We start from the raw sequence: 22,310 nt of genomic DNA on the forward strand, positions 1-22,310 counted from the left end.
CTTCGCTAAATACGAGAAGTGCCTCTTTGAGCAGACCTCGCTTCCGTTTTTGGGCTACATTATTTCTCAGACCGGCCTACGAATGGATCCAGAGAAACTGTCTGCCAACGAGAAATGGCCTCGACCGGAGGGGTTGAAGGCCATTCAGCGGTTCCTGGGCTTCGCCAACTACTACCGCCTCTTCATACCACACTTCTCTTCCCGGACTGCCCCAATTTCCGCGCTCACCCGTAAGGGTACTAATCCCAAAGAGTGGCCGCCCGAAGCAGAGGAGGCCTTTCTTTCCTTAAAACAGGCCTTCTCTTCCGCCCCGGTGCTGCATCGCCCGGACGGCAACAAGCAGTTCTTCCTGGAAGTTGACGCCTCCTCCTCTGGAGCCGGAGCGGTATTTACTCAAAAATCATCTTCCGGGAGGATGGTAACTTGTGGCTTCTTCTCTAAACTCTTCTCCTCCTCAGAGCGCAATTATTCCATAGGAGACCGAGAGTTATTGGCCATCAAACTGGCATTGGAGGAGTGGCGTTACCTGCTCGAGGGGGCTCTTCACCCGGTAATAATTTACACTGACCACAAGAACTTGGCTTACCTCCAGCATGCCCAGAGACTTAACCCGCGCCAAGCCCGGTGGTCCTTGTTTTTTGCTCGCTTTGATTTTGTTCTTCATTTTCGCCCGGCTGACAAAAACGTCAAGGCGGACGCCTTGTCTCGATCCTTTCTGGTGTCTGATCTCGAGGAAGATCCGAAACACATCATCGATCCCGCCAGAGTAATGCAGGTGGCTCCCGTGAGTCTAAATCGTCTCCCTCCCGGAAAGACGTTCGTATCAGTACCTGATCGGGAGAAGATCCTTCACTGGGGTCACTCGTCTAAACTGGCTGGCCATGCCGGTCAGAAAAAGACCCTCCAGCTTATTACCCGGCACTACTGGTGGCCTACCCTGCACAAGGACGTAATAGACTTTGTTTCTGCCTGTGTGTCCTGCGCCCGCAACAAGGTTCCGAGACATCTGCCAGCCGGTCGCCTCCTTCCGCTTTCTGTACCTGCTGCCCCCTGGCAGCATATAGCAATGGACTTTATAACTGACCTCCCAGTCTCTGCCGGTTGTACGGTCATTTGGGTGGTCGCTGACCGCTTCTCCAAGATGGCTCATTTCGTTCCCCTGCCAGGCCTCCCGTCTGCACCCGAGCTAGCGAAAGACTTTATTCGTCACATCTTTCGTCTTCATGGCCTGCCCCTCCACATCGTGTCGGATCGTGGGGTACAGTTCACCTCACGCTTCTGGAGAGCCACTTGTAAACTGCTAGACGTCACCCTGGACTTCTCTTCCGCTTACCACCCTCAGTCCAATGGTCAAGTGGAGCGGATCAATCAGAACCTGACCAGTTACCTCCGGCACTTCGTTAATGCTCATCATTCAGACTGGGTGGATCTCCTACCATGGGCCGAGTTCTCTTATAACAATCACGAGAGCGAATCCTCCTCCAAATCCCCGTTTTTTGTAGTCTTCGGTCAGCATCCTCGGATTCCTTTTCCTGTCTCCACCTCTGTGGACAACCCGGCTGCGGAATCTCTCGTTAGCAAATTTTCCTCCATTTGGGAGAGTACCCGATCCGCACTCCTTCAGTCGTCCGAACGGATGAAAAGACACGCTGACAAAAAACGCCTGGATCCTCCACAATTTCGTCCTGGAGATAAAGTCTGGCTCTCATCTAAATATGTCCGACTCAAGATACCTTCTTACAAGTTAGGGCCTCGGTTCATCGGTCCTCTGGAGGTCATCAGTCAGATCAACCCAGTGGCCTATAAATTGAAACTCCCGGCCAACTTACGGATCCCTAACTCCTTCCATGTATCTCTCCTCAAACCTGTGGTACTTAACTCTTTTTCCAAGTCTACAGGTACGCCTCCTGCTCCGGTTTCTGCTGAGGACGAGTTTGAGGTAGAGAACATTCTTGCCACCAAAAGGGTAAGAGGAAAGACCTTTTTTCTAGTAGATTGGAAGGGGTTTGGTCCTGAGGAGAGAACGTGGGAGCCCCGGGAGAACATCCATGCCCCTCTTATCCTTGCTAAATTTCTGTCTGGCCTAAAAAAGGGGGGCCTAAAGGGGGGGGTACTGTAGCGCCGGCGTCCCTGCCCTCTGCTAGGCAGGGATGCTGTTCCCCTCACCTCTCTGCTCCGTGCCCGGCGTCCTTCTCCCGCTCTGCTGGCAGCGCGCGCTCCTTCTCGGCCACTGTGCTTAGGGCGCGCACGCGCGCTCTCCCTCCCTCTTAAAGGGGCCGCGCACGCCGTCCTAAGGAGTCCCCGGCCAATGGCCGGAGGACTTCACCATATATAAGGCACCTCCTCCAAAATGGAGGTGCCCGAGCAATGTTGTTGCACTGTTCACTACTCTGCTTCAGCCCTCAGGTCCCGTTGCCAGTTACCTGCCAGATACCTGCCAGATTCCTGCCAGCTTGCTGTCTTATTCCTGCCTGATATTCTGCTACCTGCCTGCTAGCCTGAGGTCCGACGGTCTGCCTTACAACTCCTGTCAGTCTGTCTAAGGACCAGCTTGCCCGCTCACCTGGGAGCGCACATCAGCTACCTGCCTGCTTGCCTCAGGTCCAACGGTCTGCCTTCCAACTCCTGTCAGTCTGTCTTTGGACCAGCTTGCCCGCTCACCTGGGAGCGCACATCTGCTACCTGCCTGCTAGCCTACCTGGAGGCTCCGCCGTCACGTGCTGTGACCACCTGCCTGTCCAGTGACTCCTGCCCGCTCACCTGGGAGCGCTCATCTGCTGCCTGTCTCCTAGCCTACCTGGAGGCTCTGCCGTCACGTGCTGTGACCACCCGCCTGTCCAGAGACTTCTGCCCGCTCACCTGGGAGCGCTCATCTGCCGCCTGTCTGTTGGTCTTCCTGGAGGCTCCGCCGTCACATGCCGTGACCACCCGTTTATCCAGAGACTCTCGCCTGCTCACCTGGGAGCTCACGTCTACCATCAGCCGCCACAGGTCGTACCAACCCTTTACCCAGAGACTGCCCCGGTCACTTGCCGTGACCATCTGCCCGTTCATCCAGAGACTGCCCCGGTCACTTGCCGTGACCATCTGCCCGTTCATCCAGAGACTGCCCCGGTCACTTGCCGTGACCATCTGCCCGTTCATCCAGAGACTGCCCCGGTCACTTGCCGTGACCATCTGCCCGTTCATCCAGAGACTGTCCCGGTCACCTGCTGTGACTGCCTGCCTGGTCGCCACCCGCTCCCTTACAAGGACCGCCCCCTTGTATAGTAGCTCAGAGGTTCCGCCTCCCAGACCCGTTACACCCTGTAAGAGCATATATTCAACCACATCAACATGGCGATAATTTCTGCTGTTAAAATTAATATGGTAGTAATGCAGTAGTTAACACTGCATGTATCCACACTTTCTGTGGTGCAATAATGATATGATTCTTTGCCACACTTTTAGTGTATGTGCGCACAGGAATCATATGCAGCAAGTTTTACATTGATGATTTGTGTGAGGATAATGCCCCGTCGGATTATAGTACCAGGATTATGGATTAGGTTTTTAGAAATCCCATCTGTGATGCTAGTCACTACTCCTGGATATTTGTAGTCAAATATTCCGGGGTCAGATACCAAAAGAGCAAGTCGTAAACTAAAGGGAAAGACAAAGGCGAAGTCAGGTCACGGTCCAAGGTCAGAATACCAGGAAGATAGAGAATCAGAGCAAAGGGGCTAGGCAAATGGATGGTCTGAATGAGGTCCAATGTCAGGCAGTGACAGATTAATAACCAGAGCACAGAAATACCAGGCGAATCACTGAGCAGATGCGAAGTCTCGCAGAGATCTAGGACCGACAGCTCAGCTAAGTAGCTTGGTTATCACCTGCAACAGGGAGCACCTGTAAGAAGCTCAGCACATCCCAGACTCAGATTGGACAGCTGAGCTGTCCATCAAAGCATCAACAGCTCAGCTGGTCATGCAGGAAAAAGTGGGTTCAGCCAACTTTCACCCAATATTTATGGTGGCCGTAAGGTTCAAGCCAATTTATGAAAAGCCCCATAGATTGCAGACAGTCACTTCAGCTCTGATTCATAATTTGCAGTTTTTTTTAAAAATCACTTTTTTATTTTTGTGTTGTGGTGTTAGTTGCCGTTTTTTTGCCACCATATTCATTAAAATGCGAATCATGCATTTAGCACAAAGTAAAAGAAAAAGGGCTTTCTTTCACCTTGAACTGTTTTTGCCACTTTTGGAGCCAAAAGTAGCAAAAATTGCAGCAAAATTTGGGTGTACTCAAAAATACATCGGCGGCGGCGGAGGGTGAGTAAGGAGAATGGAGTGAAGTTGTGCCAAATTTAGCAGCATTTTAAAAAGTCGCAATTGATGAATTAGGCAAAACCACCAGGAATTGACAGACTCGGCCCACAAAGCGGAAAAGAAAAAAAATAACAGGCAGGCACATATACAATAGACTTAAAAAAATAATGAAGTTGGTGAAACAAAAAAAAGGCACAAAACTAGATGAAAATCAGGCGCAAAGATGATGATGAATCGGGGCTTTTGCCTTACGTAGCTCTTCTTATTGATGAAAACCACAATTTAATTATTTTTCCCACTTTTACCACTGAAATTGACTTTTTGTATGTTTCCTCTGTACAATTCTACACTATTATTGACGCGCCCCTGGGCCTGTGTCGCGCTGCGTTGCGCACGCGGGAGCTTACCCGGAGCCGGATCTCTTGAGGGTTGTAGTCTCGTGGCGGTGATCCGGTCCGTGCCCAGGGAGTCAGACTAAGTGGCGCTGTATTAGCGGTAGATGTTGGACGACTACGCCACCCGTTGAGTACAGCTAAGGAGCTGCTGCTGCAGGGCAGACCGCTGAGGCCGGTGGTAGGATTGTGCAGCGTGATAGTATAACCCCCAACGGGAGGGGTATGGCCTCAGGGCAGCCGACGTGGATGATGGGGGTAGCAGGAACCACTCGGAGACGGTACGGTGTAGTTCAGGGTCTTTACTGGTGACAACGATAGACCCTCCCGGAGTGCTGGCTAGCGATTGGGGCCTGGTCAGTCCTTGAGCAGATGGGATCTCCCCTGGCCAGGCGGAGTTGTAGGCCTCCCAAACTAACGATACTCTTCTGGCTACCTTGCTAGAAGCGGGTATAAGTAGCCCACGTCCCTGAGTGTACCGTATGGTGCTCACCCGTATGGCCGGTGACTCGGGGCCTTCTAGTAGCTTACGCTCCACGACGGCGGTGCTGGTCCCACGCGTGTGACCGTGCCTTCGGGTTTCTGGGCCAGAGGACCTGCAATCCCCTGCCGGTCGGTTTCTGCTGCTGGATAGGAGTTAGTCCCCACAGCCTCGGACTCCGGGTCCGGTGATAACTTCTCAGTCAGGGCGAGCTCTGCAGCTGCTAGCCCCTGACTCCTTGTAGCACTGCTCCCACAGAGCTCCTGATGTTCTTTTCCTATATCTGCTTCTCTGTCTCTACTTCTTCTCTACTCACTAACCCTGCCTCAGCCCTAGGTTTATATAGGGGAAGTTCTTCCCCTCCCAGGACTGGGCAGGAGGTGTGGCATGCATAGGATCCCTGACCAAGAGACCTCCCACCTGCTCTCAGACATAACATTGCTGTTACTGTGGAAACCAGACCCCTGGGGTGCCACATTCCCCCCTAGTGAAATTTAGTACTCCGGGACTAAACATATTTTTAGAAAAACATAACAAGGTATAAACAATAATAATACAATAAGAAAAACACATAAAGATGGTTACGGCGTGTCCGCAACCGGGTGCAGTTTTGAAGAAAAGCAAGGTGTCCATTTCACCAAAACAGGGAGACGTAACCAGGTAGGGGTCTGTCCTGCCCCGAGTCCTTAACAGTCTTTAGTCCGTCCTGGGTTACGCTCCAACTATACACAAAGGATTCCCGGTAAATCCACCAAGGACTCCTATAAATAACTAGAAACACATAATTATACACAAGCAACAAGAAAAACAGGTAACCACAAATAAAACAATTTATACACTTCAAATCCTCCAACGTGCGGGTAACTGGCCTCTAGAGGCCCTAGTGGACCTACGGAGCTGACTGTCTAGCCCTGAACTACAGGGTGTAGGAGCTGTCAAGGGTAAACTGGGCAGCTGTCTACCGGCTCTTTGGCTCACTAGGGGTACGGCAGGCTCACTATAAGCAGAGGGTTGATCCTCCTGTTCTGCTTGTGTGGAGTCTTCTGCCTCCTGGACCGGCTGCTCTTCCAGCTCTACCTGTTGCTCCGTAGGCACTTGGGATGCTGGTTGGAGGAACGTGAGGACGGGTACCACAACTGCACCATTGACTTGAGTCCAGGACCGAGGGAAGTCTCCGAGCACAGTACTAACCATATCTTCCCTTTCCTCTACGGGTCGATGGTCTTCTTGTTCCTCTTCAGGGTTCCGTAGCTGTTCAGGACACTTCTTCAGGTGATCCCGGGATACAATGGCTATGGTCTCCCCTCCGTCTTTACTGATGGTACAGACTTTCGGGTTCTCGTGGCTTGAGGGCAGTACGGTGTACGGGTCCTTCTCCCACTGGTCGTCCAACTTGTGGAGCCGTCTTTTCCTCTTCAAGACCTGCTCTCCGGGTACCAGGGGAACAGCGGGAGCATACTGGTTGTAAGTTTTCTCTTGTCTTTCCCTAGCCTGACAGAGACTTCGCTCCACGCTCTCCTGTACTTTCCGGTACTGCTGCTGCCTCTCTGTGTCCCAGTCTGCTTCTGGTGAAGTGTCCTCGGGTGTCAGGACTCCCATTTCCAGGTCAACAGGTAACTTACCAGGTCTCGCCCTCATTAGGTAAGCCGGGGTACAGTTGGTGGAACCTACCGGGATGTGGTTGTATAGGTCCACTAGGTCGGGCAGCCTCTCAGGCCACAGACTGCGTTCTTCCAGGGGCAATGTTTTCAGAAGATCTATCACCACCTGGTTCATTTTCTCACAAAGTCCATTAGTTTGCGGATGATAGGGTGTCGTCCTTATCTTCCGGCAGCCATACAGAGTGCAGAATTCTTGGAAGACCTCCGCTTCAAAGGCAGGTCCCTGGTCCGTCAGCACTTGGTCCGGGTACCCGTGTGGACGGCAGAAGTGCTGCTGGAAGGCTCTAGCTGCTGTTTGAGCCGTTAAGTCCTTAACGGGGACGACAACCAAGAACCGGGAGTAATGATCCACAATGGTTAACGCATAGACGTAGCCACTTCTGCTTGGGGTCAGTTTTACATGATCCAAGGCTACCAGTTCCAACGGCTGCCGGGTGACGATGGACTGCAGGGGAGTCTTCTGGCTGGCACGGTCCTTCCTTCTTAGGTTGCACGGGCCACAGTCTCTGCACCACCTCTCGATGGTTCCCCTCATGCCTACCCAGTGGAACCGCCCACGCAGCAGGAACTCCAGCTTCTTCCATCCGAAGTGTCCAGCCCCGTCGTGGTATGCTTCCATCACCATGGCTGCGTCTCTCCGTGGCACCACTACTTGCCAGATTAGTTCATGCGTCCGGGAGTTAACCATTCTGCGGCACAACTTCCCCTTGTAAAGGAACAGTCGACTCTTCTCAGCCCACAGTTGCTTGGCTTCCTCCGGAGCGTCTGGGTCGAGGCGAGCCTCTGGCCGAGTCAGCATCTCCTTCACCAGCCGGACGGCAGGGTCACTGTCTTGCGTTTCCTCCCAGTTGTAGTGAGGCAAGGGGTTAAACGTAGCGGCTTGCTTACTCCTTACCCGATGGGAATACTGGATAGTCCCATGATGGTGGAACGCGGGGAGTTCGACTTCTTCCAGTCCCTCTGGATCTTCTCCTACGTCCGGTAGGTTTGGCATCCTGGACAGGGCGTCCGCGTTGGTATTGGAGCGTCCTGCCCGGTATTTGATTGTGAACTCGTAGTTGGACAGACGGGCCATCCATCTCTGCTCTAGGGCACCGAGTCTTGCCGTGTCCAGGTGTGTCAACGGGTTGTTATCCGTGTACACGGTGAACCGGGAAGAAGCGAGGTAGTGCTTAAAGCGTTCGGTGACTGCCCACACCACTGCCAGGAACTCTAGCTTAAATGAGCTGTAATTCTCAGGGTTTCTTTCGGTGGGTCGCAGTTTTCGGCTAGCGTAAGCGATTACTCGTTCTTTCCCCTGCTGGATCTGGGACAGCACGGCTCCTAGCCCGATGTTACTTGCGTCGGTGTAGAGGATAAAGGGCTGGCTAAAATCAGGGTACGCCAGGATTTCATCCCCCGTGAGGGCCATCTTCAGCTGGCGGAAGGACTCTTCTTCTAACTTCTCCCATCTGAAGGGTGGCTTCTGGTTCTTGGCCTTCCGGGACTGGCCTATCAGGAGGTCCTGCATAGGAGCTGCCTTCTTGGTAAAACCGGGGATGAATCTGCGGTAATAGCCTACCAACCCGAGGAACTGCCGCACTTCCTTTACACTGGAGGGACTTGGCCATTCCTTAATTGCGGTGATCTTATCAGGGTCGGGAGCCACTCCATCAGCGCTCACCACGTGTCCCAGGTACTGCACCTTTGGTTTCAGGAGGTGACACTTGGAGGGTTTCACCTTTAGGCCGTAGCTTGCCAGAGCTTCGAACACTTCCGCCAGGTGTTTCAGGTGGTCCTCATACGTCTTGGAATATACGATGACATCATCCAGGTACAACAGGACCGTCTCAAAGTTTCTGTGGCCCAGACAACACTCCATTAATCGTTGGAAGGTTCCTGGTGCATTGCAGAGTCCGAACGGCATGCAGGTAAACTCGCTAAGTCCCATCGGGGTGGTGAATGCGGTCTTCTCCCGGTCCGCCTCTGCTACAGGAACCTGCCAGTACCCAATAGTGAGATCCAAGGTAGAGAAGAAGTTAGCAGATCTTAAAGCAGCCAAAGACTCCTCTATCCTTGGTAAGGGGTACGCATCCTTGTGTGTGATACGGTTGATTTTCCGGTAATCTACACACATCCTCATGGTGTTGTCTTTCTTTTTGACTAAGACTAGTGGAGCTGCCCAGGGGCTACAGCTATCCCTGATCACCCCAGCCTCCTTCATGTCTCTAAGCATCCCCTTGGCGTGTTGGTAGTGTGCAGGGGGTACGGGTCGATACCTCTCTTTTATGGGAGGATGGTCTCCCGTGGGGATGTGGTGTTCTACCCCCTTGACTCGCCCGAAGTCTAACGGGTGTTTACTAAACACTCTCTCGTACTCTTGAACCACCCGATAGACTCCCTGTTTCTGGTGTGAGGGAGTGGAGTCAGTACCCAAATGTAGTTGCTGACACCAGTCCTCCATTGTTTTCTGAGAGCCGTTACCTTCCTCCGGGGAAGATGGAGGCAAGGGTTCTACGGACTGTATGGAATCTTGATTGATGGTATACAATTTGGCTAGCGTGGCATACCGGGGCAGGTACACTTCCCTCTTCCCGATATTTATTATGCGAACGGGCACCCTCCCATGGCGTACATTGACCACCCCCCGTGCTGTCAAAATGGTGGGCCTACTGTCTGAGTAAACTGGTTCTACCATTGCCTGGTAATCTCTACCTCTCAGACCAATAGCTGCCCGGCACCAAATCATCATTTCACTTTTCGGGGGCATGGCAATAGGGAAAGGGTCACACATTCGCACGCTACCAATCTCACCACCGGAGAGTTCTAGCTGTTGCCGTCGCATCAGTGCCCAGATCTCTTTCTGGAGCACTCGCTGCTGGCCGGAGCTGGCGTTCTTGGCAACCTGCTGTAAAAGGAAAATCACCTCTGCAAGACAATTTTCAATTACATTAGTTCCTAGAGTTATCTTTGGGTGACTCTCGTGTTTGTCAATGTCTACAATGATCAGTCCCTGTGCTGCCAGTTCGACTCTACCAATTTTAATGGTCACCTCTTTAAATCCAATCTGTGGCACGGGCTGACCATTGCTGGCGATGATACTCAAGTCGTCGTCAGGGTAGCGGGTGATATCCGAGTCATTCCAGTACTGCTTGAAGAGCACGTACGGGATGGTGGTGACCTGTGACCCGGTGTCCAGTAGGGCACTCATAGGAATGCCATCCAGTACCACGGGTAAGACTGGACGTCCTCCCACATATTTGTCGCGCCAGTTCGATGGGCCTGGTGATCTTTTTCCTGGGGATGGAAACCTGTAAAGACTGCACAGTTCGGGTTAGCGCAGCAACGCTTTTAGCTAGCTCTTGGACCTGATGGTGCAGGTCTGGAGCCGGGTCATTGTTCAAAGCCTGCGCATCAGCTCCCACAGGCCCTGCCGACAAGGGCGCCGCCTCCTGGTAGTAAGTGGTAGTGGGGCGTCTGGGGGTCACAACGCCACCTGGTGCCGGTTCTCGAAGCACCCGGATGGCTCTGTCCTTGAACTGTGCAAATCCCAGATGAGGGTCCTGTAAGGCCATTGCCCGCAACTGGGTTCGGTGGGCATTGCAATATAAACCCTCTATAAATTGTTCAGTCAACAGCCTGTCCTCGTCTCCCACGCCGTCAGGGTCGGTCTGCTTAATGGCTCTCAGGGCCTCTTGTAGGTTCAGGGCATAGTCCCTTATACTCTCATGTGCCCGCTGTTTGCACCTGTAGAATCTAAGCTTGATCTCGGCTGAGGTGCGGGTATCAAAGGTGTCCCTCAGCCGGGTTAGTATCCCTGCGACAGTCCTCCCCCCAGGTGGCCAGGACTTTACCTCCCTTTGGGCTGCCCCGGTTAATTGGGCCACCAGGATGCTCACTTTTTGCTCCTCTGTGAGGGGGTACACCTGGAAGAGGCTATCCAGCTTTTCTCTAAAGTCATGCAGGGTATGTGACTCCCCTGAGTACTGGGGTAGCCAGGCTGCCCCCGGGATATAGGGCATGGTGAAAGGCATGACCGCAACAGCGGTGGCGCTGGCGGGGGTTGAAGCGGTGAAGCTCTCCTCCGTATCCGGCATCCTTCTCCCCCCTAGTGGACCGTGGCCTACCTTGCGATGATCCTTTTCCGTAGGCCGCGGCTCCGCAGTGAATCGTCAGGGTTGAGGACCTTCCGTCGCGCTCCTGTGACGTCGGCGTCTGCTGGGCTCCTTCCAGGACCTTACGCAACGTCCGGACGTGAGGCGGGGCTTCAGTTCTCGCGCGCTTTTGGAGTCCACGCCCCTCTTCTTCCCGCGCGGCGTCTTCAAGATGGCGTCCAACGGCGGGAAAACTCCACGGAAGGCGGGAAGAAGGCTGAAAATGGCGCCGGATGGCGGGAATCTTCACCGATGGCGGGAAGAAGGCTGAAGATGGCGCCGGATGGCGGGAATCTTCACCACTGGTAAGTTTGAACAGTCTTTTTCAGGCACGCAGTACCCGGTGGTTGCGGGCACGAAATCCTGCCGACTACGCCAAAAGTTGACGCGCCCCTGGGCCTGTGTCGCGCTGCGTTGCGCACGCGGGAGCTTACCCGGAGCCGGATCTCTTGAGGGTTGTAGTCTCGTGGCGGTGATCCGGTCCGTGCCCAGGGAGTCAGACTAAGTGGCGCTGTATTAGCGGTAGATGTTGGACGACTACGCCACCCGATGAGTACAGCTAAGGAGCTGCTGCTGCAGGGCAGACCGCTGAGGCCGGTGGTAGGATTGTGCAGCGTGATAGTATAACCCCCAACGGGAGGGGTATGGCCTCAGGGCAGCCGACGTGGATGATGGGGGTAGCAGGAACCACTCGGAGACGGTACGGTGTAGTTCAGGGTCTTTACTGGTGACAACGATAGACCCTCCCGGAGTGCTGGCTAGCGATTGGGGCCTGGTCAGTCCTTGAGCAGATGGGATCTCCCCTGGCCAGGCGGAGTTGTAGGCCTCCCAAACTAACGATACTCTTCTGGCTACCTTGCTAGAAGGGGGTATAAGTAGCCCACGTCCCTGAGTGTACCGTGTGGTGCTCACCCGTATGGCCGGTGACTCGGGGCCTTCTAGTAGCTTACGCTCCACGACGGCGGTGCTGGTCCCACGCGTGTGACCGTGCCTTCGGGTTTCTGGGCCAGAGGACCTGCAATCCCCTGCCGGTCGGTTTCTGCTGCTGGATAGGAGTTAGTCCCCACAGCCTCGGACTCCGGGTCCGGTGATAACTTCTCAGTCAGGGCGAGCTCTGCAGCTGCCAGCCCCTGACTCCTTGTAGCACTGCTCCCACAGAGCTCCTGATGTTCTTTTCCTATATCTGCTTCTCTGTCTCTACTTCTTCTCTACTCACTAACCCTGCCTCAGCCCTAGGTTTATATAGGGGAAGTTCTTCCCCTCCCAGGACTGGGCAGGAGGTGTGGCATGCATAGGATCCCTGACCAAGAGACCTCCCACCTGCTCTCAGACATAACATTGCTGTTACTGTGGAAACCAGACCCCTGGGGTGCCACATTATGACCTGTGACTTATTCATACTGTTCGTCCTTTATAGTGAGTCGAGAGCCCAAAATATTGTGGCTGTTGGTTTCATCGGTGTACTTGGGGAGAGTCAGGGAGGCCAGAAGCTCCTTTGATGGACACTGGCTCTTATGTAATAGGAAGACCCAGACACAGAAGAGACCATGAACCCATCGAAATCTGAGGAGTAGATCCGTTATGTGGGGGGTTCTCACTAGTTTGCTCATTGACCTAGGTGTACAGTGACAAAATGTGGTCTCACTAAAAGCTAAAACCCCACAATCATTTTCTCTGGTGCACGTCTAGTGGTCAACACAGTTGGCTTTTATTTTAACAAAGTAGTTTAACTCCATCCTGGAGGTCCGGCTGACAATTTTTTGCCTCCTTTTTTCCCCAAGAGTCATACCTTTTTTATTTTTTAGTTCATATAGCTGTATGAGGGCTTTTATTACCATATGGGTGAGTTAATTTTATATTTGATGGATCAGAATTTTACAGACATGACTTCACTAAGTATGTTTACTTTTGACATTTTGATATTCTTGAAAATAATTTTTGAATTGGAAAAAAGGAAGGTGGGGGTGACTCAAACTTTTTTTAATTTGTATTCATATTTTCTTTATAGTATTACAGTACATTATAGTAAAATTACTGATCTCCTATGAAGTCCAGACAAGGGGTTTCATATAAGTACAAAGAAGGCCATCGACTGCCATGAGAGCAAATCAGGTGTGGGGGGGGGTGTGATGGGTGCCAGAACGATTGTGCTACAATCACGCCACTGTCAGAGATTGATGGTGGCATTTAAACGGTTAAACAGCAGCTGTTATCAGCTTATTGCTGGCAGTAATTACACAGCCGTGGAGGGTGCGGGCTCAGCTCCTGAGCTTGCTTCATAAACCCACAGCTGAGATTGGACGTGGAAAGGGTTAAAAAAAATGTTGAGAGTTGACTCTGAATGGTTGATATGGACAACTTTTAGGCACTTTTGACAATTGAGGACATATAAAATAGCATTTTTGTGCACATAGCTATGTATATCATTGCCAGCTTGTACATTGATGTGTATAGTCCGTTACTATGAATTTGTGCTTACATGGACAGGCAATGGGTCAAATTTGGAAAAATCATTTTCGCGTCAATGACTTTTGATGCTGATTAGATGACCGGGCCCAAATTGTTCAATACAAATTATACAGCAGGAGATTAACCTTGGCTCTGAAAAGCATGGCTTAATTACCGGCGGAGTGTATCTCTTACTCGTCCTCATTGTATTGTTATTTAAAAGACTGGAACTGAGCTGTCAGAACGGCCCATGAAATAGATCATATCAAACCCACAGGGGAAATAGATCACTTTCCCTATTTCTGAGTCAAACTCTTCTCTAACGAGGCTTCTGGAGTGCGGACTTCTGGGACTGCATTGCTATTTTCTACAGAAAAAAAGGATTTAATTACTCAGAAGAATGGGAATTCCTGAACGGTTTTAGACTTTAAGCTTACCAAGTAAATGTGTTCTGTACAAGTAATGGAGAGAGCGGCGCGGCATTAAAAGCTTACGGCCTCATTTTTAACACCCTTAGTATATTTAAGTGCCGTTAATAAGGGATTACAGAGACAATGTGACGCCACCGATACAAAGAAATATGGTCAAAAACACTAAACTGATCAATAGTTTGTTAAAAGGTTCGTATAATTTAAATCAATGCTCATCAATTGAGATATACTCCTCTAATGAAAGTAGCTCACAGCCAACAGGGGTCGATTGTAAAAAGAGAAAATATTTGATTTTCGTAGAAAAAAATATATACCAAGAGATTGGCGCTTCCACTCTATGCTTCCAGGATTCTTCAATACGGTTTATTAAAATACAATGCGTTTCGCCTAGGTCATCCTTCATCAGGTGTAGCTCTTAAAATATTTGATTTTGCATTTCCCAAGACAATAAGTTATCACCAATCAATTGGGATCTGATGGCTCAGCAATCACGAAAACAAGGACCTGGAATCCAGGAACTCAGCTCTACCCGAGTCCAATCATCAATGGATTGACCCCTCCAAGGAAGCGCACAGCGAAACGCGCATCAGGGGTTTCTGTGGCAGCCCAATACATGTCATGTACTTATTTTAATATATCTTCATTTTTACAGTTTGCTCTTGGGTCACCTTTTATTACCTGCAGATAGGTGCACTATGATATTATGGATTCACATTGATTTTTATATTTGATCATTCATTGTGTATGCACTATTCTTTATTTTAGGTTTAATCTATGAAATGCAATAATAATAATTATTTATTCATGTAGGATTTTCCACATTTATATTTATTGCGTATTTATCTGCCATTTTACCTACTTTATTAGTGCAGAGTACTTGAGTAACACATAGACTAAGGGATTTTCCTATCTATATGTGCATAGTTCCCTATTGCTGTATAGACTTGGTATTGGTATTTGATCCTGTGGCTAGCTTTATGTCTGATATTCTCCTTGTATATTGTTGTCATTATATTTTAAACATTGTATTCAATAAAATTTGGATTTTATCATTTTTTTGGCTTTTGCTCCAGTTGTTTATATAAGTTCATATTGAATGGAGTAGAGATGCCCATGCTCAACCTTCACTCCATTCATTGTCTATGGTAGTGGCAGAACAGCGCTCACTTAGATCCATCAGTACCATAGACAATGGATGAAGCTAAGATCAAGGATGTGCACCTCTGATTTTTCTTTTATAAATATGACACTGCAGAGCCCAATTCTTGATTTCTAGAGCCCCATTTTCAGGATTGTTGGGGGTCCCACATTTATTTGTAAGTAAATAACTTAAATTCTTGGGCATGATCCACTATTCTGGTTGTATAATAAAAGGGTCTGGCATATACAGTACTGTGCAAAAATTTTTAGATAGGAGTGAGAAAAAATGCTAAGTGATACTAGTTTATTTTTATCAATTAACAAAATGCAAAGTGAATGAACAAAGAGACAAATCTAAATGACCTCAATACTTGGTGTGACCACCCTTTGTCTTCAAACCAGAATCAATTCATCTAGGTACACCTGCACAAAGTCAGGGATTTTGTAGGATTGTAGTTAGGTTTTGAGTAGCCAATTAAATCAAACAGGTGATAATGATCATTATTTTCATATGTAGGATAAAACACAGTCATTAACTGAAACAGAAAGAGCGGTATAAAAAGCTTAAAACTGGGTGAGGAACAGCAAAACTGTACTGCAAAGGTGAGGTTGTAGAAGACAGTTCCATGCCACAAGTCATAGACCACAGCATCAAGACACAAGGTAGTTATACTGCATCAGCAAGGTCTCTCCCAGGCAAAGATTTCAAAGCAGACTGGAGTTTCAAGATGTGCTGTTAAAGTGTTAAGTAATTGATAAATGGTATAAAGGGTCAAATCATCAAATACTCGCCATATTTGTGATTTGTGAATTTAAGTGGGTCACCAGTTCGGATCATCCCAGTTCAATATGTCGATTTTTGTGTCTCAAGTTGACCAAAATGGACAATTTCATAGTAATAAATTTGCTTGGTGGAATTCAGCATACACGATCATCATCTTTATCAGTTATCCATGTTAGGCTGTGTGCCCACGTAGCGTTTTTCAAGCGTTTTTGATGCGGAATTTCCACAGCGGAAACGCTTGTAAAACGCTTGGTAACCCGCACCCCATGGTCCCCAATGGGATTCCGCAAGTTCTATGCACATGCTGCGGATTTTTCCGCAGCGTTTATGCTGCGTTCAAAAATCCGCAGCATGTCAATTAATTTTGCGTTTCCGCAAGCAGAATTGCCTTTGTCCAATGCATAAAAAATGCAAGGCAATTCCGCATGTGGAAAACGCGTGATAAACGCGCGATAAACGCGTGCGGAATTCCGCATGCGTTTTTCCGGGAGAGGACTTGCAGAAATGAAGCAGAAATTTTCTGCTTCATTTATGCAACGTGGGCACATAGCCTTAGAATTTTTTGGGTCACTTCCTGAAAAGTTCTTTCGCCCCTTCTATAACAAATGTCACTACATTGACTTTCAAGGCTCCTATACACGTTTGGTAAAAGTCGTCCAAACCCACCGATATTGGCAAGATTGCCAGACCCTCTAATGTCAGAGCAAGTTGGGAGCATAAGAATCAGGCGGGTCGCTGATAGAAAACACTGGAGCACTTGGCCAAGTCGAGCTCTCCTATGCAAGACCATTTAGAGTTTCCTATGTAACCATAAAAATAGGATGCTATGTGATGGCCCCATATGGTATCCAATTTTTTTCAAGTACCCATAGACTTGAATGGTTGAGTCTCAGACGATTTACGGAACAAACTAGTATATGGTGCTATTTTTTCACATGTAGATTTGGTCAGTGAAAAAAAAATTGCTCTGAGTTGCCCCATTGAATAACATTGGTCCCATTTTTTTCACTGATAGCACTTGGGCCGAAAATACGGTGGTGTGCATGAGCCCTTAAAGTCAAACCAATCATAAGACACCACTAAGACTGGGTTCACAGGTTGAGTATTTGGTGTGAATATTACGAACGGAATCTACAGGTAGAATCTGCAGAATTTTACATTAACAGCAAATTGGATGAGTTTTGAATTAATCTCATCCACATACCTCTTATTTTTTAGTGTGGAATCAGTTCAAACATTACAGTACTTACTATTTTTAAATTCCGCGGCATATCAATTTCTGTTGCAGAAAAGCACCTTTTTCGGTGCAGATTTTATCCAATGGATACCCTAAATCTGCAGGTTACGCCGTTTTGTTGCACTTTTTGTGTGTTTTTGCATCAACAAAAACTCATGAATAAGTGCGGAAAATATGCAAAAATTTTAGATGCAGTTTAGAATTCTACATGAAAAATCCACACCAAAGGCGCAATGTGCGAACATAGCCAAACGCATCATAAAGAACCACTGACAAAGAAAGCTTCTCATTCTAAGTTACCTACTTTTAATAAATAATTTATTTTAATGAACACCTGATTGTAAAACACACTAGTAAAATTGATTAGGGGTGGGGGACCACCCTTTAATAAGCATAACCAACTATAGGGGACCACCCTTTAATAAGCATAACCAACTATAGGGGACCACCCTTTACTAAGCATAACAAGCTATAGGGGACCACCCTTTAGTAAGTATAACCAGCTATAGGGGACCAGCCTTTAATAAGCATAACCAGCTATAGAGGACCACCCTTTAATAAGCATAATCAGCTATAGGGGACCACCCTTTAATAAGCATAACCAGCTGTAGGGGACCACCCTTTAATAAACATAACCATCTCTAGGGGACCATCCTTTAATAAGCATAACCAGCTGTAGGGGACCATCCTTTAATAAGCATAACCAGCTGTAGGGGACCATCCTTTAATAAGCATAACCATCTATAGGGGACCACTCTTTAGTAAGCATAACCAGCTATAGGGGACGACCCTTTAATAAGCATAACCAGCTGTACTAAGGTGAATGAGGAAAGGTTATCTGGGGCAAGAAACTCCTTTCAAAAACATTTATATTTTCCAAACAATTCTGATACATTTTTCCAAAACAGTTTCTAAGGTTCTTGATCCTGGGACCACAGGACTTGAAATTGGTTACGAAAATGTTACATCAAGTCAATTGATTTTCTACAACGTCTTATTACACTACATGCAGGGGCATGAGATTACTCTACCATATGTGGCTGGATCCATATGTGCAGTGCATGGATCAGCCCCAAGTGACACAGCAGACAGACATGATTCTTACCTGTGCTGTTGTACAAGTTATTCTTCTCCTCTGTGATCAGGACAGTTCTTGAGAGATCCAGTACTGAGGCTGTGGCTGACTGCATGCTTTCTGCTCTGTCCTCATTCAATAGAAGGAGCAGATTGGAAGGAAACCTCTGGAGCAGGTGAGAATCCTGGAGATCCCTGGCAGAGGTTTAATGAGGCATCAATCTTGCTGCACGCATAATGACTGCAGGGACAGACTGGCCCAGATCACCGCCTGCAAACTCATTAATCTCTAATCTGAAATGGACAGAAACAGTTGAGGAGTGAAATATTTGCTTAAATCTATGTGTCTGTAAGCAGCACTGAGTGTGCACTGTATTATATGTGCTGCAGGAAGATAATGCTCACAGGCGCCCTCTACAGGCCACTGGGGCTCATTACACATCTCCACTGGGACTCCAGGGTGGAAATCAAACATTCTTCATCTGAGAAAGGAGATTGTGAGTTTACAGATGGAGATGCCACTTCTTCTTCTTCTCTCATTACACATGAGGAAAGGGCATCATTTATCAAACTGTATAGTCAGCAGGCAGGCTGAACAATAAAAGGTTAAACTGTCAGTTTCTGCCTGTTTTTATTTTTTTTTTTTGCTTGGTTGGTAATAAGCATTCAGTTTATCACCAGTCAGTCTGTTCTTACAGGCTAAATGACGATGGGCAGGAGAGACAAGCTGCAGTGAGTTTCATACCGTCTTGATAAATAAGGAAATTTACAGCTGATCCTTGCTGGATGGCGAAGAAGAAAATCCAAAAATTATTCAACTCCCTATTGCAAATTTGGTTTATTAGCAAAATTTATAAACGTTTTGCTGTTTGCAGTAAACAAATCAAACAAGAGCAATTTAAAGAAGCACTCCTCCTCCTCCTTCCATCAAAGTTTCTATCCTCTTAATATATTGCAGTCATCATATTATATAGCACTGTGTACTTACAATTGCTCGTTTTGACTTTGTTCCCCTTCCCCTGCTTCCTGAACTTGTTGTCCGCTCTAAAAAAAAAAAAAAAGCTCAACTCTATCTTGCTCATGATAAGACAGGCTGCCATCACAGTGAGGAGTCAGGTTACACCTCCTATTATTCTTTAAAGGGAATCTGTCACCCCCCCTGGGACCTATCAGACCGCTAATATGGGTACAGGTGATAGAAATGTGAATCTATACTTACCTGTATGTCCCATATTGCTTTTTATTACTTGTGAGTTACGCTGTGTTCCCGTCCGGGGGACAGGAAGAAACCCGCCTACTTGTTTAATTAAAATATTTATCCCCTCCCTTGCAGTTCCCATGGCCGGATCCTGCGCCTGCGCACTTCACCTGTTATTTCCCTGCCCGTCTGTGTACAAGTGTAGAGCAGAGATCTAGTGCGCAGGTGCGGTCCTCTGATGGGCCCGTGGTCAGAAACCATACCTTCCTCTTGATGGCTGCTGCTGCCGCCGGGAACATCTGCTCCCTGCTATGCGCTGCGCACAGACGGCGCATAGCAGTGACGTTCAAAGGACGCCGATTAATCAAAGCCGTGCGTGTCAGCGTTCGCCCTCTGATAGGCCGGCGGGCATTGAACGTCACTGCTATGCGCCGGGCGCTGATGTCAGTGCGCAGCACATAGCAGCGATGTGGAGATGCCCTCTGGCCGGCGGGCTGCTGACAGAGCGTGGCCTCCGATGGATCGGCGGCCCTGTTGCAGACCACGCATCCACGCCGTTATGAAGCTGCAGAGGACGCTGCCGGGGGAGCGCACGAAGGTAAGAAGTTTTTTTTTTTTCCTATATGAATGGGGGGCGGATGGCACATAGTGGTCCATGATGGAGGGGGGGGATATGACACACAGGGGTCCATGATGGAGGGGGGAGGATATGACACACAGGGGCCTATCATGGAGGGGGGATATGACACACAGGGGCCCATGATGGAGGGGGGGATATGACACACAGGGGCCCATGATGGAGGAGGGGATATGACACACAGGGGCCTATGATGGAGGAGGGGATATGACACACAGGGGCCTATGATGGAGGGGGGGATATGACACATAGGGGCCCATGATGGAGAGGGGGGATATGACACATAGGGGCCCATGATGGAGAGGGGGATATGAGACACAGGGGCCCATGATGGAGGGGGGATATGACACATAGGAGCCCATAATGGAGGGGGAGGGGGGATAAGACACACAGGGGCCCATTATGGAGGGGGAAATATATCACACACAGGGGCCCATGATGGAGGGGGGATATGACACACAGGGGCCCATGATGGAGGGGGGAATGACAAATAGGGGCCCATGATGGAGGGGGGTGATATGACACACAGGGGCCCATGATGGAGGGGGGAGGATATGACACACCGGGGCCTATGATGGAGGGGGGAGGATATGACACAGGGGCCTATGATGGAGGGGGGGATATAACACATAGGGGCCCATGATGGAGTGGGGAGATATGACATATAGGGGTCCATGATGAAGGGGGATGATATGACACACAGGGGCCCATGATGGAGGGGGGATATGAGACACAGGGGCCCATGATAGAAGGGGGGGGATATGACACATAGGGGCCCATGATGGAGGGGGGATATGACACATAGGGGCCCATAATGGAGGGGGGGTGACACGTAGGGGCTTATGATGGAGGGGGGAATGACATGTAGGGGCCCATGATGGAGTGGGGGATATGACACATAGGAGCCCATGATGGAGGTGGGGATATGACATATAGGGGCCCATGATGGAGGGGGGGTGACACATAGGGGCCCATGATGGAGGGGGGGAAGAGCAGATCACACATAGGGGCCCATGATGGAGGGGGGGCCAGAGAGCGGATCACACATAGGGGCCCATGATAGAGGGGGGGTGAGAGAGTGGATCACACATAAGGGGCCTATGATGGAGGGGGGACGAGAGAGTGGCTCACACATGGGGGCCCATGATGGGGGGGGGGAGGATGATACATGGGGGCCCATGATGGGGGGTGATACGTACAGGCCCAGAATGGGTGGGGGGGGATATATACAGGCCCAGGATGGAGGGAAGGTGGATACATGGGAGCCTTGGATGGGGGACATTATTAAATAAACGGGGCCAAGATGGGTGACAATTACAGTATGGGGGCCAGGATGAGGTATTATTAGTTTATGGTGGCAAGTGGGGACATAATTACTGTAGGGAACATTACTGCTGTAATATAATTTACTTTTGAGGATACTGTTCTCCATGGGGAAGTAACAAAAGGGGGGTCTTGTTACTGTGCAGGGCGGCACTATGTCGCTTTTTTTCTTTATCTGGTGTAGTGTAGAAATTAGGGAATAAGTGTGGAATGTGCTCTAGAAGTAATCAGCTATTGATAACTGTGTTCCAGTCCTGGCTGGAAGAAGTGATGGAGGTCTGTGCCGGATGAAAAAGAAAAGCGAAGATGAAGGACTTCAACTAGAGACATCACTGGTGAGTCGGTGTATTGCATGTAAATGCACACTATACAATGTATGCAGAGCTCCTGTGTATAATGTCACTGGTGATCCCTGTATTACCTGTACACTGATACTATATTCAGAACTCCTGTGTATAATATTACCAGTGGTAATATTTGTGTTATTAGTATTGTGTTTTTTTATTCATGATTCTTATTGTAGTATTATTCGTTGACTATGTAATGGTAACATGTGGCCTGGTCATGGTATGGCAGTATTTGTTCCTTGTATGTGGCATTATTCGGTCACTATGTGGTGGTAATATGTGGTCTGGTCATGGTGTGGCGGTATTTATTCCTTGTATGTAGTATTATTCGGTCACTATGTGGTGGTAGTATTTGGCCTGGTGATCGTGTGGCAGTATTTATTCCTTGTATGTGGTATTATTCGGTCACTATGTGGTGGTAATATGTAGTCTGGTCATGGTGTGGCGTTATTTGTTCCTTGTATGTGGTATTATTGGGTCACTATGTGATGCTAATATGTGGTCTGGTGACCTTGTATGTTGTATTATTCGGTTACTATGTGGTGGTAATATGTGATCTGGTCATGGTGTGACGGTATGTGTCCCTTGTATGTGGTGGTTTTGGTCTTGGTACAGTGGATTGTGTATGGCGGCCATTTGTTCTCTCTGATACCAATAAGAGGAAGATTCTTTATTTCCAATACAGATTAATTGCTTTGACGTTTAACCCCTCCCTGT

At 48.9% G+C, this 22,310-nt stretch overlaps 1 protein-coding gene across 1 annotated transcript in view; it reads right to left on the reverse strand.

Moving 5' to 3' along the window:
• The window catches only part of SUSD3 (sushi domain containing 3), a 94,890-nt gene extending 76,389 nt beyond the window's left edge, over nt 1-18,501 (reverse strand). Inside the window, exon 1 of the mRNA XM_073644554.1 lies at nt 18,120-18,501. Coding sequence (XP_073500655.1) covers nt 18,120-18,204 — 85 coding nt within the window. The 5' untranslated portion in view covers nt 18,205-18,501. The remainder of the gene's footprint in view (nt 1-18,119) is intronic.
• Between the last annotated feature and the right edge of the window lie 3,809 nt (nt 18,502-22,310).

Source organism: Phyllobates terribilis, unplaced genomic scaffold (genome assembly GCF_046119375.1).
Source record: "Phyllobates terribilis strain yellow unplaced genomic scaffold, ASM4611937v1 Scaffold_8__6_contigs__length_399053987, whole genome shotgun sequence".
Lineage (NCBI taxonomy): Eukaryota > Metazoa > Chordata > Amphibia > Anura > Dendrobatidae > Phyllobates > Phyllobates terribilis.